Source organism: Erythrolamprus reginae, chromosome 2, assembly GCF_031021105.1.
Source record: "Erythrolamprus reginae isolate rEryReg1 chromosome 2, rEryReg1.hap1, whole genome shotgun sequence".
NCBI classification, from domain to species: domain Eukaryota; kingdom Metazoa; phylum Chordata; class Lepidosauria; order Squamata; family Dipsadidae; genus Erythrolamprus; species Erythrolamprus reginae.
In genome coordinates this window covers 709,071-723,608 of record NC_091951.1, presented here as the reverse complement: position 1 = coordinate 723,608, position 14,538 = coordinate 709,071, and the positions used below count along the sequence as shown (strand labels likewise).

General features: G+C 43.1%; 1 protein-coding gene across 1 annotated transcript; it reads right to left on the bottom strand.

Moving 5' to 3' along the window:
• Positions 1 to 1,580: 1,580 nt before the first annotated feature.
• On the bottom strand, positions 1,581 to 14,185 carry LOC139162997 (zinc finger protein 493-like). Its single transcript, XM_070743895.1, has 7 exons — positions 14,112 to 14,185; positions 13,201 to 13,798; positions 9,755 to 9,875; positions 9,579 to 9,646; positions 5,645 to 5,771; positions 2,437 to 4,462; positions 1,581 to 2,282 (listed from the first exon to the last, which is right to left on the bottom strand). The coding sequence occupies exons 2-7, from the start codon at positions 13,612 to 13,614 to the stop codon at positions 1,853 to 1,855; spliced, it is 3,186 nt and encodes a 1,061-aa protein (XP_070599996.1). The 5' UTR covers positions 13,615 to 13,798; positions 14,112 to 14,185; the 3' UTR covers positions 1,581 to 1,852.
• Positions 14,186 to 14,538: the final 353 nt, after the last annotated feature.

Here is a 14,538-nt window from a genome sequence, read left to right as displayed (position 1 = left end):
TGACCCAGTTCTGATAGAACCAGGTTCCCAGGCAACACAGATATCTAGGTTCCCCGATGGAACCTGGGGAACTCCATGCCACCACTGTGCTTGGCCACGCCCCTCTTGTTGAGAAGTGGAATTTTTGAGACCAAAGGAAAATGGTTAAAAAGGGAAGGCTAGTGGAAAGAAAACAAAGTTCATATTAATATGCTTAAGAGAACTGTATTAATACTATTGATGGTGGATAGAAGAGTCCCAGTGGTACAGTGGTTAAAGTGCAGTACTGAAAACTACTTCTGCTGATCACCTTCTGCCAGCAGTTTGGCAAATCAAATCTCAGTGGACTGAAGGTTGACTCAGCCTTCCATCCTTCCAAGACCATTAAAATGAGCACCCAGATTGTGGGGGGCAATATGCTTACTCTCTGTAAACCGCTTGGGGGGGGGCTGTGAAGCACTGTGAAGCGATATATAAATCTAAATGCTATTGCTATGCTATTGCTATAGTTAATTAAGTTCAAGGTTTAGGGTAAAATAGCCGAGTAGTAATTAAGATATGTGATGATGCATTTTATTTATGGGAAAACAGATTTAGTAGAAAAAATGGGATGGGATATTTGATATACCAGTATTTTAAATTGTGGATTGTTAAATTAAAGGGGTTTTGTGTAAGATTTGAGGATGATGTATATTGATTATAGCAAAACAGAACAGTAGATGGAACATGAAAGGATAATTTAAACTAAATTAAATTAATTAAATTATGAGAAGTTGAAATATAGTGGGACAGAAAATATGAGAAATGTATGTAGTAAATAGGATGTTTAATTGATGTTATTGTAAGGGATTGGGAATTTGAGTGATTAGTAATATTATGTTTGTATTAAGAAGAAAATAAGATAAATATGTAAGGAAAATATTGTGAGTTGGAATTGAAACAGAGATGACAATGAAATGGGACTATGTATATGGAAAGGTATTTAAGATAAATCTAGACACTTTCTACATAAAATATGCAATGTTTGTTAGAAAAAATAAAACCTTTTATAAAAAATAAAAACTTTTAGGAGGGGTTCAGATGAAGGGGGAGGAGAAACTCACCTGCAGGTGGTTAGACAGGAGTTGGTGGAAGGAGAAAAAGATCCAATCAGGACCCTTCAAAACATATAGGAAATAGTATAAGGGCAGACTAGATGGACCATGAGGTCTTTTTCTGCCGTCAATCTTCTATGTTTCTATGCAGCTTTTAAATAAAATTTGGGATTATAGATTAGTATATTTAGTTTAAAATTAATTGGATTTAGGCTACTATATTGTATTGTTTTCTTTTTATGTTATAAGCCACTCGAAGTCCTCGGAGAGGGGTGACATATAAATCCAATTAATAATAATAATAATTTCTCATGTGGGTTTGCTTTGTTTTTCATAATAAGTCCATTTGCATCCAAGAACATTAACAATCTTTATGGACTAGCTTTAAAAAAAGGAAGTGAAACAATTTGTGACTATTTGTGTGAACAAGAAATGTAAATTCTAGATGAGAAAAAAATATTTCAGCAAGAAAAGGGATGGAGCATTTTTTAAATAAAAGAAAATTGAAATGTTACAATTTGGCATTTTATTGAAAACGTCTTCAACTTGTATAGATTACTTTTAGTAGTTTATTCAGCTTTTCATCCTCCTGAGGTGGCTAAAATGAGGACCCATAAACTGCTCAGAGAAAAAGTGGGAAAGCATTGTGGAATAGTACATAAATCTAAGTGGAGTTGCTATACAGTTTCTCCAGATTCTTTTATGAGACGATAGATATCTATTCTGAGCAAAGGTCTTTCCACATTCTGTGCATTTATACGGCTTCTTCCCTGTGTGGATCATCTTATGGGAAGTAAGTGCACTGCTCCGAGCAAAGGTCTTGCCATACTCCATGCATTTATAGGGCTTCTCATCTGTGTGGATCCGTTTATGGGAAATAAGATTAGTTTTTGAGCAAAGGTCTTTCCACACTCCATGCATTTATACGGCTTCTCTCCTGTGTGGATCCTTTTATGGGAAATAAAATTGCTTCTTTGAGCAAAGGTCTTTCCACATTCTGTGCATTTACACGGCTTCTTCCCTATGTGGATCATTGTATGGGAAATAAGTGAACTTCTATAAGCAAAGATCTTTCCACACACTATGCATTTAAATGACTTCTCCCCCGTGTAGCTTTTTTTATGGGAAATAAGATTAGGTTTTTGAGCAAAAGTCTTTCCACATTCCATGCATTTAAATGGCTTCTCTCCTGAGTGGATCTTTTTGTGTCTTCTAAGTCCACAGCCACTTGTAAATGTCTTTCCACATTCCAGGCATTTATATGGTTTCTCCCATGTGGATCCTGTTATGGGAAGTAAATGTACTGCTCTGAACAAAGGTCTTTCCTCACTCTATGCATTTACATGGCTTCTCCCGTGTGAACCGTATTATGGGAAGTGTAGTGTTATCAGCAAAGGTCTTTCCACACTCCATACATTTATATGGCTTCTCTCCTGTGTGGATCATTTTGTGTCTTCTAAGTCCACTTCCATTAGTAAACGTCTTTCCACAATCCATGCACTTAAATGGCTTTTCCCTCATGTGGCTAATTTTGTGGATAGTAAGTCTACTGCTCAGAGCAAAGGTCTTTCCACACTCCATGCATTTATATGGCTTCTCCCCTCTGTGACTCGTGTTATGGGAAGTAAGACGACATCTTTGACCAAAGGTCTTTCCACATTTCATGCCCTTATATGGTTTCTCCCCTCTGTGGATCAACTTATGGGAAGTAAGATGAGCTTTTTGAGCAAAGGTCTTTCCACACTCCATGCACTTATATGGTTTCTCCCCTGTGTGGGTCATTTTATGGTAAGCTAATGTACTCCTCTGAGCAAAGGTCTTTCCACACTCCATGCATTTATATGGTTTCTCCCCTGTGTGGATCCTGTTATGGATAGTAAGTTGCCAGCTTGTTCTAAAATATTTTCCACACTCCATGCATTTAAATGGTTTCTCTCCTGTGTGAATCAACTTATGAGAAGTAAAATTAGCTCTTTGAGCAAAGGTCTTTCCACACTCCATGCATTTATAAAGTTTCTCTCCTGTGTGAATCAACTTATGGGAAGTAAGATTACATCTTTGACCAAAGGTCTTTCCACACTCCATGCATTTATAAGGCTTCTCCCCTGTGTGGGTCATTTTATGGTAAGTAAGATGAGCTCTTCGACCAAAGCTCTTTCCACACTCCATGCATTTATAAGGCTTCTCCCCTGTGTGGGTCATTTTATGGTACTTAAGATGAGCTCTTCGACCAAAGGTTTTTCCACACTCCATGCATTTATAAGGCTTCTCCCCTGTGTGGGTCATTTTATGGGTATTAAGTGCACTGCTGTAAGCAAAGGTCTTTCCACACTCCATGCATTTATACGGCTTCTTCCCTGTGTGGATCAACTTATGGGAAGTAAGTTGCCTGCTTGTTCTAAAATATTTTCCACATTCCAAACATTTAAATGGTTTCTCTCCTGTGTGAATCAACTTATGGGAAGTAAGATAAGCTCTTTGAGCAAAGGTTTTTCCACACTCCATGCATTTATAAGGCTTCTCCCCTGTGTGGGTCATCTTATGGGAAGTAAGATGAGCTCTTTGACAAAAGGTCTTTCCACACTCCATGCATTTATAAGGCTTCTCCCCTGTGTGGGTCATCTTATGGGAAGTAAGATGAGCTCTTTGACCAAAGGTCTTTCCACATTCCATGCATTTATAAGGCTTCTCCCCTGTGTGGGTCATTTTATGGTACGTAAGATGAGCTCTTCGACCAAAGGTTTTTCCACACTCCATGCATTTATAAGGCTTCTCCCCTGTGTGGATCATGTTGTGGGAAGTAAGATGATCTCTTTGAGCAAAGGTCATTCCACACTCCATGCATTTATAAGGTTTCTCCCCTATGTGGGTCATTTTATGGGAAGTAAGATGATCTCTTTGACCAAAGGTCTCTCCACATTTCATGCACTTATATGGTTTCTCCCCTGTGTGTATCAACTTATGGGAAGTAAGCTGCCTGCTTGTTCTACAACTTTTTACACTTTGCAAACATTTTGTGTCAATCACTTTTTGAGATACAAGAACGTAATTCCCAAGAAAAAGAATTAATGTCCCATTGTAATTTTGTCCGTTGTGCTTTCTTATAGCATCTCCGCATTTGTTTCTGGTTAAATAGTGTTCATTTACTTGTACTTCAGCTTTGTTTAGCTTCACACTCTTCCCAATATAGTTTCCCCTTATTTTAACTTGGGGGAGAAAGTCTTGCATCGGAGCATCGGTGGAGGATGAGCTTTCCTGATTCCAATTCTTTGACTGGTTTCTCTCAGGGCTTTTGACTTCCATTCCAATTCCAAAATTCTTTACTCTGTCTTTAGCATCGATCACTTGGAACAGTTCACAGGAATCTTGATTCTCCTGCCCATTATTACCTTCAAAGCGAAAGGGAAATAAAAAATGGTAACAAGGTTAGAGAAAAAGATCAAAGTGTAGAAAGTCAAGTGGATTTCTTTATGGATTTCTCTGAAATTCCACTAGGTTGTACGTTTGCATGCTTACAGAGGTGTGATATAGACATGATGATTTCTATATTCATGAATCATCAAAGTTTTGAAAATATCTGGAAAACATCTCATTCTTTACAATATACAGTGGTGCCTCTACTTAAGAACTGAATTTGTTCCGTGACCAGGTTCTTAAGTAGAAAAGTTTGTAAGCAGAAGCAATTTTTCCCATAGGAATCAATGTAAAGGCAAATAATGTGTGCAAACCCATTAGGAAAGAAATAAAAGCTCAGAATTTGGGTGGGAGGAGGAAGAGGAGGACAATTGCTGCCGAAGGAAGAAGGTGAGGTGAGGGGAATCCAAAACTTTAAGGCTTTACTACACTTTCAGTAAAATAATATCTTCTCACGTTGCTTCTGATCTTTCCCCCAACTAACTTCAGATTGTGTCCCCTTGTTCTTGTGTTCACTTTCCTATTAAAAACACTTCCCTCCTGGACCCTATTTAACCCTTTGACATATTTAAATGTTTCGATCATGTCCCCCCTTTTCCTTCTGTCCTCCAGACTATACAGATGGAGTTCATGAAGTCTTTCCTGATACCTTTTATACTTAAGACCTTCCACCATTTTTGTAGCCTGTCTTTGGACCCATTCAATTTTATCACTATCTTTTTGTAGATGAGGTCTCCAGAACTGAACACAGTAATCCACATGTGGTCTCACCAGCGCTCTATACAGTAGGATCACAATTTCCCTCTTCCTGCTTGCTATACCTCTAGCTATGCAGCCAAGCATCCTACTTGCTTTTCCAACCGCCTGACTGCACTGCTCACCCATTTTGAGAGTGTCAGAAATCACAACCCCTAAGTCCTTCTCTTCTGAAGTTTTTGCTAACACAGAACTGCCAATACAATACTCAGATTGAGGATTCCTTTTCCCCAAGTGCATTATTTTACATTTGGAAACATTGAACTGCAGTTTCCATCTCTTTCTTATAAACGAAACTGTGCTACTTAGAAGACCATGAAGGGGGACTGGAATTAATGTAAGAAGAAGAAAAAAACAGAGATGAAATGATTTTATACAGTTACGTATAGAGGAACCTTTACCTAAGGAGGCCACCATCCTAGATGTTTCCAACATGACTTCGTGATACAGGGCTTTCTGGCTGGGATCAAGCAGCAGCCACTCCTCACTGCTTAAAGAGATGGCCACCTCCCCAAAGGACACAGGACCCTAAAGAAGCAAGAATTCCCGTGAGCAGACACGATGGAATTTGCAAGATCTCCTTCAAGCTGCAAATCCTAAAAGCACAAATATGCCTGGAGATTCTCAGTCAACCAGTCAGTCAGGTTCTGCATTTAGGAAAGAAAACCCAAATGCATTGGCATAGAACGTGAGACGTGGCTCAACAGGAGTCAGGGACCTTGGAGTCCTAGTGGACAACCACTTAAACATAAGTCAGCAGCAATGTTCCCTCTAATTTTTTTCCGGTGTGGGCGGCAAAGTATAGTGTCTGAGCAACAGTCCCTTTGGGACTAGACGGCATAGAAGTATAAATAAATAAATAAATAAATAAATAAATAAATAAATAAATAAATAAATAAGAAAAAAAATCCCTTCTTTTTTATTAAAAGAAATTAATAATAAAACAAACCCAAAATCTATTACTATTATTATTATCTTCTCCTCTTTTTCCACCCCTTTCTCCTCCCGTGTGTGTGTGTGTGTGAACTCTTGAACCATTTCCAATGACAGGTGAGCTATTGGAAATGGTTCATGAGTTCACACACACAAACAAACAAACACACACACACACACAAACAGCTGGGGTTTTTTTCTCTGTTATTATTTGGGTGCTTTTTACCATATGCTTTAAATCAAGAGTCATTTCTCTCTCTTTCTCATTCTCTCTCCCCCTCTTGCTCTCTTTCTCACTTTCTCCCTCTCTTTCTATTTCTCTCCCCCTCTTGGTCTCTCTCTCTCTTGTTTTCTTTATCTTTCTTTCTATCTCTCTTGCTTTCTTTCTCTTCTCTCTCTTGCTATCTCCCCCCTTTCTCTCTCTCTCTCTCTTTCTCACTTACTTTCTCTCTCTCTCTGTCAGCAAGGGGGCTGCGAGAGTGCTTTCTCTGAGCACTTTGGGAAGGCCTGCCCTGCCTCTACTGCAGCCCCCTTGCTGAAAGCTTGGGACGAAAGTGCTCCCAGTGAAGGGGCTGCGAGAGGGGCTGGCATTCCTGAAGTGCGCGGAGAAAACCCTCTCTCGCAGCTCCCTGGCAGAAGTGGAGAAGGAGAAACCGCAGCCCCTGCCGCGGGAGAAGTTGCGTCCCAAGGCAGGAGGTGGCGGAGGAGCAGAGGAGGCGGATCGGGTGGACAGGGCCGAGAGGCCAGGGACGCGATGGGGCCGGAGGCATCATGGGGAGGCAGGGGTGGCCGTGGCTCCCTTCCCTTCTACTGTCGGCACCTCCCCGTCCCCGCACCCCCCCCGCAGGCTGGCAGGGGGATGGGGAGTGTGCGCCCGTGGAAAAGGGTGCGCGGGGGGTATTTTGGGGTGCGCGGGTGCGCACGCATCCAGCTTACAGGGAACACTGGTCAACAGTATGCTACAGTTGTCAAAAAACCCACAACAGAATCAAAGGTTGTATTAAGAGAGGGATGGAATCAAGATGACATAAAATATTACCGCGTTTTCCCAAAAATAAGAAGGGCATTTATTTTCTTTTGAGCCCCAAAATATGGCTTTGGCATTATCCGGGTTTTTTTATTATTATTTTGGGGGTACAGTAGGGAGGAAGTGTCGGACTGGATGTGGGAAGTGTGGGATGGAGACTCATTTCTGGCAGCTGGGATGTGTTGGGCCGCAAGATGCCCATTCTACCGGGGACTTGTAGCTCTATCGCGTTCCTCCGTGCTGTGTCCAGGAAAAACATTGTAAGAAAAAAATCTCACGAGTCCGAGAAGTATGAAGTTTTATTACAATGTTTTTCTCTGGACACAATACCAAGGTATAAAGCCCTTCATGGCATCGGACCAGGATATCTCCACGACCGCCTTCTGCCGCACGAATCCCAACGACCGATTAGGTCCCACAGAGTTGGCCTTCTCCAGGTCCCGTCGACGAAACAATGTCGTCTGGCGGGGCCCAGGGGAAGAGCCTTCTCTGTGGCGGCCCCAACCCTCTGGAACCAACTCCCTCCAGAGTTTAGAACTGCCCCCACCCTCCTTGCCTTTCGCAAACTCCTCAAAACCCATCTCGGCCGTCAGGAACGGGGAAATTGATTCTCCCGGGCTGTTTCATTTTATGTGTGGTTGGTTTGGGATAATAATAATAATTTATTAGATTTGTATCCGCTCCTGTCCGAAGACTCGGGGCGGCTCACAACATGCATGACTGTTTTTATAATAAGGGTTTTAAACTGTCTTTTTTAACCATTAGATTTGTACTATGTATTGTTGTTGTAAGCCGCTCTGAGTCTCTGGAGAGGGGCGGCATACAAATTTAGTAAATAATAATAATAATAATAATAATAATAATAATAATAATAATAATAATAAAAAGGTACCCTAGAAAGGTAAGGTGTGCGTCATGTGGCCCAACATGTCCCACCCTGACGCAATGGCAACAGCAGCCTGTCTGCTTCCGTTCCCTGCCATCTCTTTATCGGGAGGGATGGCAGGATGGGGCAGGGGGGAAGCGAGACACATGGAGCGAGAGACTCCTTTCTTTGCTGCCTCTTCTCCCCCTCCCCTCGCCAGGCATTTAGAGATATAATTTAAAGAGTGGAAATGGGGCAGGGTGGGCCGCGAGATGAACGTCATTCCTTTCCAGCTCCATCGCGTTTCTTGGTGTTGTGTCCAGGGAAGCACATTGCAAAAACAACTTCTTGCGAGTTTAATCAAACGTCTTGAACTCGTGAGAAATTTACTTCTACAACGTCCTTCCTGGGAAACAACACCAAATAATGCGATGGAGCTACAAGTCCCAGGTAGAACAGGCATCTGGTGGCCACCTGAGTCGAATCCTCTGCTATGTCTCCGGCAGTTTGAAATGCATCCCTGCCTGCTAGGGATCGAGGCTCTGGAGCGGCCATGGCGGGAGGGGGGAAGAGCCCCGCATCCCCCACTCCACAGTGACATGGAGAGACGCGAAACTGCCCTTCCACCTCCCCCCCCCCGGGATCCGCCTCCCTGCACCTCTGGCTTGGCAGGCGACTCTCTCAGTGGGCTTCATAGAAACATAGAGGAAACATAGAAGACTGACGGCAGAAAAAGACCTCCGGGTCCATCTAGTCTGCCCTTATACTATTTCTGTATTTTATCTTAGGGATGGATCTATGTTTATCCCAGGCATGTTTAAATTCAGTTACTGTGGATTTATCTACCACGTCTGCTGGAAGTTTGTTCCAAGGATCTACTACTCTTTCAGTCAAATAATATTTTCTCACGTTGCTTTTGATCTTTCCCCCAACTAACTTCAGATTGTGTCCCCTTGTTCTTGTGTTCACTTTCCTATTAAAAACACTTCCCTCCTGGACCTTATTTAACCCTTTAACATTATTTAAATGTTTCGATCGTGTCCCCGCTTTTCCTCCTGTCCTCCAGACTATTTATTTATTTATTATTTAGATTTGTATGCCGCCCCTCTCCGCAGACTCGGGGCGGCTCACAACAAGGCATAAACAAATCGTAACAAATCCAAATAAATTTAAATATTTAAAAAAGTTTAAAAAGAACCCCAATATACTAACAAGCACACACACAAACATACCATACATAAATTGTACATGCCCGGGGGAGATGTTTCAGTTCCCCCATGCCTGATGACAGAGGTGGGTTTTAAGAACTTTACGGAAGGCAGGGAGAGTAGGGGCAGTTCTAATCTCCGGGGGGAGTTGGTTCCAGATTGAGTCCATGAAGTCTTTCCTGATACGTTTTATGCTTAAGACCTCCCACCATTTTTGTAGCCCATGTTTGGACCTGTTCAATTTTGTCAATATCTTTTTGTAGGTGAGGTCTCCAAAACTGAACATAGTATTCCTTTCTTACTTGATTTGGAGGTTCAACCGCTGTTTGATCTCCTTGATAAAAAACCGAAAGCTTCATTCTTTGTTTCTCTGTATTGAAGAAATAATTTCAAAATGCATAATTAAAAAATAGTAGGAGATATTCTATAGAAGAGAGAGCAAAAATAAGGCAGATGGGCAATCGGAAGATTTCATTACCTTCTGAGGTGTCCTCGAGGTGACTTGGCTCTTCCCAAGGGATCCTCTTGAAAAATAGCTCATGAGGGGGATTTGATGGCTTCTTCTGTCCCTCAGGATCTCTCATCTCCACTGTGCCGCACTTCAAACAGGAGGAAGGAAAAAAGAAGCAAAATTAATGTAGGTGACACATAAAGTGGAATTCTTATATTTGGAAAAACAACCTCAAAGCCCCCAAGAGGTTGAGTGAGAAAACAATAGAACAAAGTCTTCAAGAATTGATGAATTGCGGAGATGGGCGTGGCTGAGAACCGTGGCTGCACGGAGTTTCCCTCTTCTTGAAGGGGATCCCCGATATCCCTGCCATTTGGGGATCTGGTTCTTTTAGATTAGTTGGTGTAGAAATTTAAATAAAGAGATAGACTTAAATACCTGGGAAAAGGTATGGACATATCATTGGAAAATAACAAAGTCAACTTCCTTTAAAGAAAATCAAATTAAGATGTTTTATGGGTGGCACCTGCCGCCAAATAGAATTGCAAAAATGTTTCAAACTAAGTCACCTAATTGTTGGAAATGCAAAATAGAAATAGGTACCTATTATCATACTTGGTGGACATGCCCAAAAGCAAAAGAATATTGGAACCTAATAAAAACATGGTTAAGAGAAATAACCCAGCAAGAAATCAAGAAAACACCAGAATTTTTATTAGGTATATCAAATAATAAATATAAAAAAGATATATATTATTTAATAGTTCATATATTAGTAGCAGCTAGGATAGCCTTTGCTCAAAAATGGAAGGAATTTGAGATTCCAAAAGAAACAGACATACTTAAAAAGTTCTAGAATGTGCTGAGCTCAATATGATGACGACAAGGTTAAACAAACGATGAAGAAGAATTCTATAATGTATGGTAAAAGGTATATATTTGGTGGGAAATAAAAGAAAAAGTGATAACTTTGTTGTTATACTACTTTAAATATATTTGAACTAGTAGTTTTATTGTATTAGAGGGTGATTATTTACAATATAAATGTAGATTCCTTTTTTCTTCTCCTCTTATTTTCTTTATTTTAGTGTGATTTAATACATAATTTAAGAATTTCTATATATGTTTTTATAAATTTTTAGATGTGTTTTTTATTCTTTACTTATTATGTTATAATTACTACTTTTACACACCTTATAGATGATGTTAAACAATGATAAGATTTTTCTTTTTTCCCCCTTTTAATGTAAAGATGACTTCTTTCTTGAGCGGAGCCACTGTAGCTCCACTGTGTGTTTTATGTTATGTGTGTCATGTTTGTCTATGCAAATTAATAAAAAATATTTAAAAAAAGAAAAAGAAACAGGTCGGAACCACCCTGGAGGGATGGTGGAGAAGTGGAGAGCTGCTGGAAACTGGAGGGAGTCAGTGACACCCCGCCCCCTCAGCCAACCGGCTTAGTTCCACGACCGGCGGCAGGGGAAAATGTTTTTTTAAAGCCATCCAAGCTGTGGTGGTTTCGAACAGAACGATTGATTGAGTTAAGAAGCTGGAAGTCATCTGGGAAGGACGGAAGTGCTGGAGGTGGAGAAGAAAGGCTGTTGATGGATTTGGTCAGCTACTTTGCCGGAAAAATAATTTGGGACTTGTTTCTTCTGAGTTTAAAGGAAACGGCATATAGAAAAATTGGGGAAGTGGATAATCAACACCGAAATGATTTCTTTATTTAATTTAAATGCTGCCCAATCCCTGAGGACTCAAGGCGGCTTACAGCAATAATTATAAAACAATATAATCAGATTAAATATTTAGTAATAATAAAAAACATTTCATAATAAACAATAACATTTCATAATGAATTTCCTAATACTAAAAAACACTCCTTAATAATAAAAACCCTATACAGTAGTCCCTCGCTATACCGCGCTTCACCTACTGCGGCTTCACTTCATCGCGGGTTTTCAAGAAATATTAATGAGAAAAATCATTCACGGATCTTCACTGGTTCGCGGGTTTCTGAGGAAGTCAATCGGCAGATTTGAACAGCCCGCCGAACTCAATCGGCAGGTTTTTAAAAAAAAATATATCTAAAATTGTAAATATTGTATTTAAATACTGTATCTAAAATAAATACTGTGTGGGAAGGGTTTATAAACACTTAAAACAATGAAAATTTACCAAACAATTACAATATAAATACTTAAATAAGTACTATCAGTCGATAAATTCCCCATCGCGGATTTCACCTATTGCGGTCGGGTCTGGAACGTAACACCAGCGGTAGGTGAGGGGCTACTGTAATATAATCTCTTCATTGATATACCAAACATCCCAATCAGTTCGTGTCTTCGCTGGGGTTAAAAATGTAAGTTCTCATAGCCACCAGGCCTGCTAGCAAAGCCAGGTTTTCAAGGCTTTTCGGAAACCCAGTAGGGTGGGGGCAGTGTGGACCTTGGGGGCTAGTTGGTTTCAAAGAGCGGGGCCTGCCACAGGGAAGGCCCTCCCTTGTGGGCCTGCCAACCAACATTGTTTAATCAAAGGGACTGGAGAAGGCCAACCCCGTGGGCTCCATTTGGTCGTAGGGTAGTAAGTGGCAGGAGACCATCCCATAAATAACCTGTTCTTAAGCCATCTAAGGCTTTATAGGTAAGAGAGGCCTTAAAGGCGCAATCCAGTCTAGAGCCCCGATGCAGCCTTATTCCATGTCTTTGAATAGAGGGTATATAGGTAGTCCCCGGCTTATGTCATCCCCAACGTACGACATTTCATCGTTATGACGACCCGGGGACAGTTTCAAAGCCACCGCTGCCGCCTCCATTCGGGCGAAGGGATCTCCGTAATGGGCGGCAGCTTCGGAGACCCCGCGGAGATCCCATCACCCAAACGGAGGTCACGGTGGCTTCAAGGGACCAACAGCCGGTCTTTCTCGGTGTTGCGCTGCTGCAGCCTCTGACGTTGCCGCCGCCTCCTCCATTCGGGCGAGGGGATCTCCATGGTGGCCGGCCTTGGAGGCTACAGCAACGCAGTGCCGAGAAGGACCAGCTGTTGGTCACTTGAAGCTGGTCCTTCTCGGCGCTGCGTTGCTGTAGCCTCCGAGGCCGCCCACTGTGGAGATCCCCTCACCCGAACGTTCAGCAGGAGGCTTCACTGGCTGTTGGTTGCTCAGAAGCCGCCGCCGCCATGTAAGTAGGAATATTCATGTAAATCAGAATATTCCGACTTACACCAAACTCGGCTTACGACGGGCCGTGGGAACGGATCCCCGTCGTAAGTCGGGGACTACCTGTATGTTTGAGTTGTATTGGAAATATAAGCATGTTTGTTATTGTGGAGAACAATTTTTTTTTAATTGCAAACAAGAAAAAGAATTGATGAATTGCCACATATAATGAATATCAGAGAAGTTTGGGAAGGAGGGGTGAAGTATTGAAACACAATCTTTATCCTCTTTTGAGCTCTCAAAAGTGTCTCACCTGCAACTGGGCCTTCTCCTTCTGCTCCTTGGCCTGGTTCAGGAGGAGGCCTTCCAGCAGGGCCACCGCCTGGGAGCTGGTCTCTGCTCCACACTCCCGCACCCAGCTCTTCATTTCTGGGGGCAGAAGGAACAGGAGCTGCTGCAGAACCACAAGGTCCAGCATCTGGGCCTTGGTGTGGTTTTTTGGTCTCAGCCATTGCCTACTAAAGTCATGGAGTCGCCTGCAAAGTCCTCGGGGATCGTCAGCCTCCTGGTATTGGATGAACTTCCAGGGCTGAACTTCGGAAGGGGGGATGGATTCTTCCTCCAGGATCTTCTGCCCAGTTCTTGTCCAGAGCTTCTCCACCTTCCCAGGCTGAGCAGCTGCAGGGCCTTTTCCGCTTCCCTCCTTTGCAAGAGGTGGGGTCTCCATCCTTTCTCTGCCCCACGGAGCAACTCCAAATGGGTCCAAGGACTCTTGGGGGTCTCCAGGTGCCCTTTTCCTTCAAAGGACCATCTCTAGGGCCGCAGGACTGGTCTATGCAAGTAATTCCGCATTTTCCCCCAGGAGAAAGTTTTGCCTTGGAAAGACCACAAATGATTTCCAGTTCCTGTATCTGAGATGGAAAGAAAAACGAAGGTTAAGAATGAGAAAGTGGCATTTCCAGCACAGGGCTGAGGTCCTCTCAGAAGGGCCGGGAAGGAGGCAGGTGGAGAGGCCGCCCCGCTTCTCTCCCTCTCCGGAGCCAGGATCAGGTCCTCGGAGAGCCTGGTGCGAATCCTGCCTCCTCCTCACTCGGCTTCTCTCTTCTCCTGCTGGGCCTCTGCAAGGCCGACCCTCCCCTCCTCCCAGTCGGATCCTTCCCCGGCTCCCCGTTTGCCCCTGCGGCTGGGGAGCATGGGACCCAGAAGGACAACCCCACCCCTCACCCGGGGCCCGTCTCGATGTTCTCCGCCAGCCTCTCCCGCAGCCTCTGCGCCTCCTACGGAGACCACGGTGCAAGGAGAGCGAGGGCGGCGTCCTAGAGCGGCAAGCCTTTGTGACGTCACTTCCTCCGCAGCCTCTGTTGGAAAGGCAGCCGTGACGTTCGACCTCCGTTGGGCCAATAGGGAAGCGCCCGGTGTCCCCTTCTCTTGGCGGAGGGCGCCCCTTGGTGGATTGGGGGCAAAGTGTCGGGATGGTAGAAAGGGCGGGAAAGAGGAACCCGAAGGGAGAGGACGGAGATGATGGACATGGGAGATGCGGGGGGGGGGGGGGGGCCTCAATGACTCAATGTCAGAGTGAGGCTTCGACGCCCCAGAGGCGGCACTTTCTCCCTGTCCCGGAACCGTCTGTGGAAATGGAGAAAAATCTCTC

Excerpts from the sequence above, each read along its gene's own strand:
- LOC139162997 (XM_070743895.1), bottom strand. The coding sequence starts at position 13,614 with ATGGAGACCCCACCTCTTGCAAAGGAGGGAAGCGGAAAAGGCCCTGCA. Across the intron at positions 9,647-9,754 it reads CCTCGAGGACACCTCAGAAG|AGAAACAAAGAATGAAGCTT; the intron begins GTAATGAAATCT and ends TCTTCAATACAG. Across the intron at positions 2,283-2,436 it reads ACTACACTTCCCATAATACG|ACACAAAAAGATCCACTCAG; the intron begins GTTCACACGGGA and ends TGGACTTAGAAG.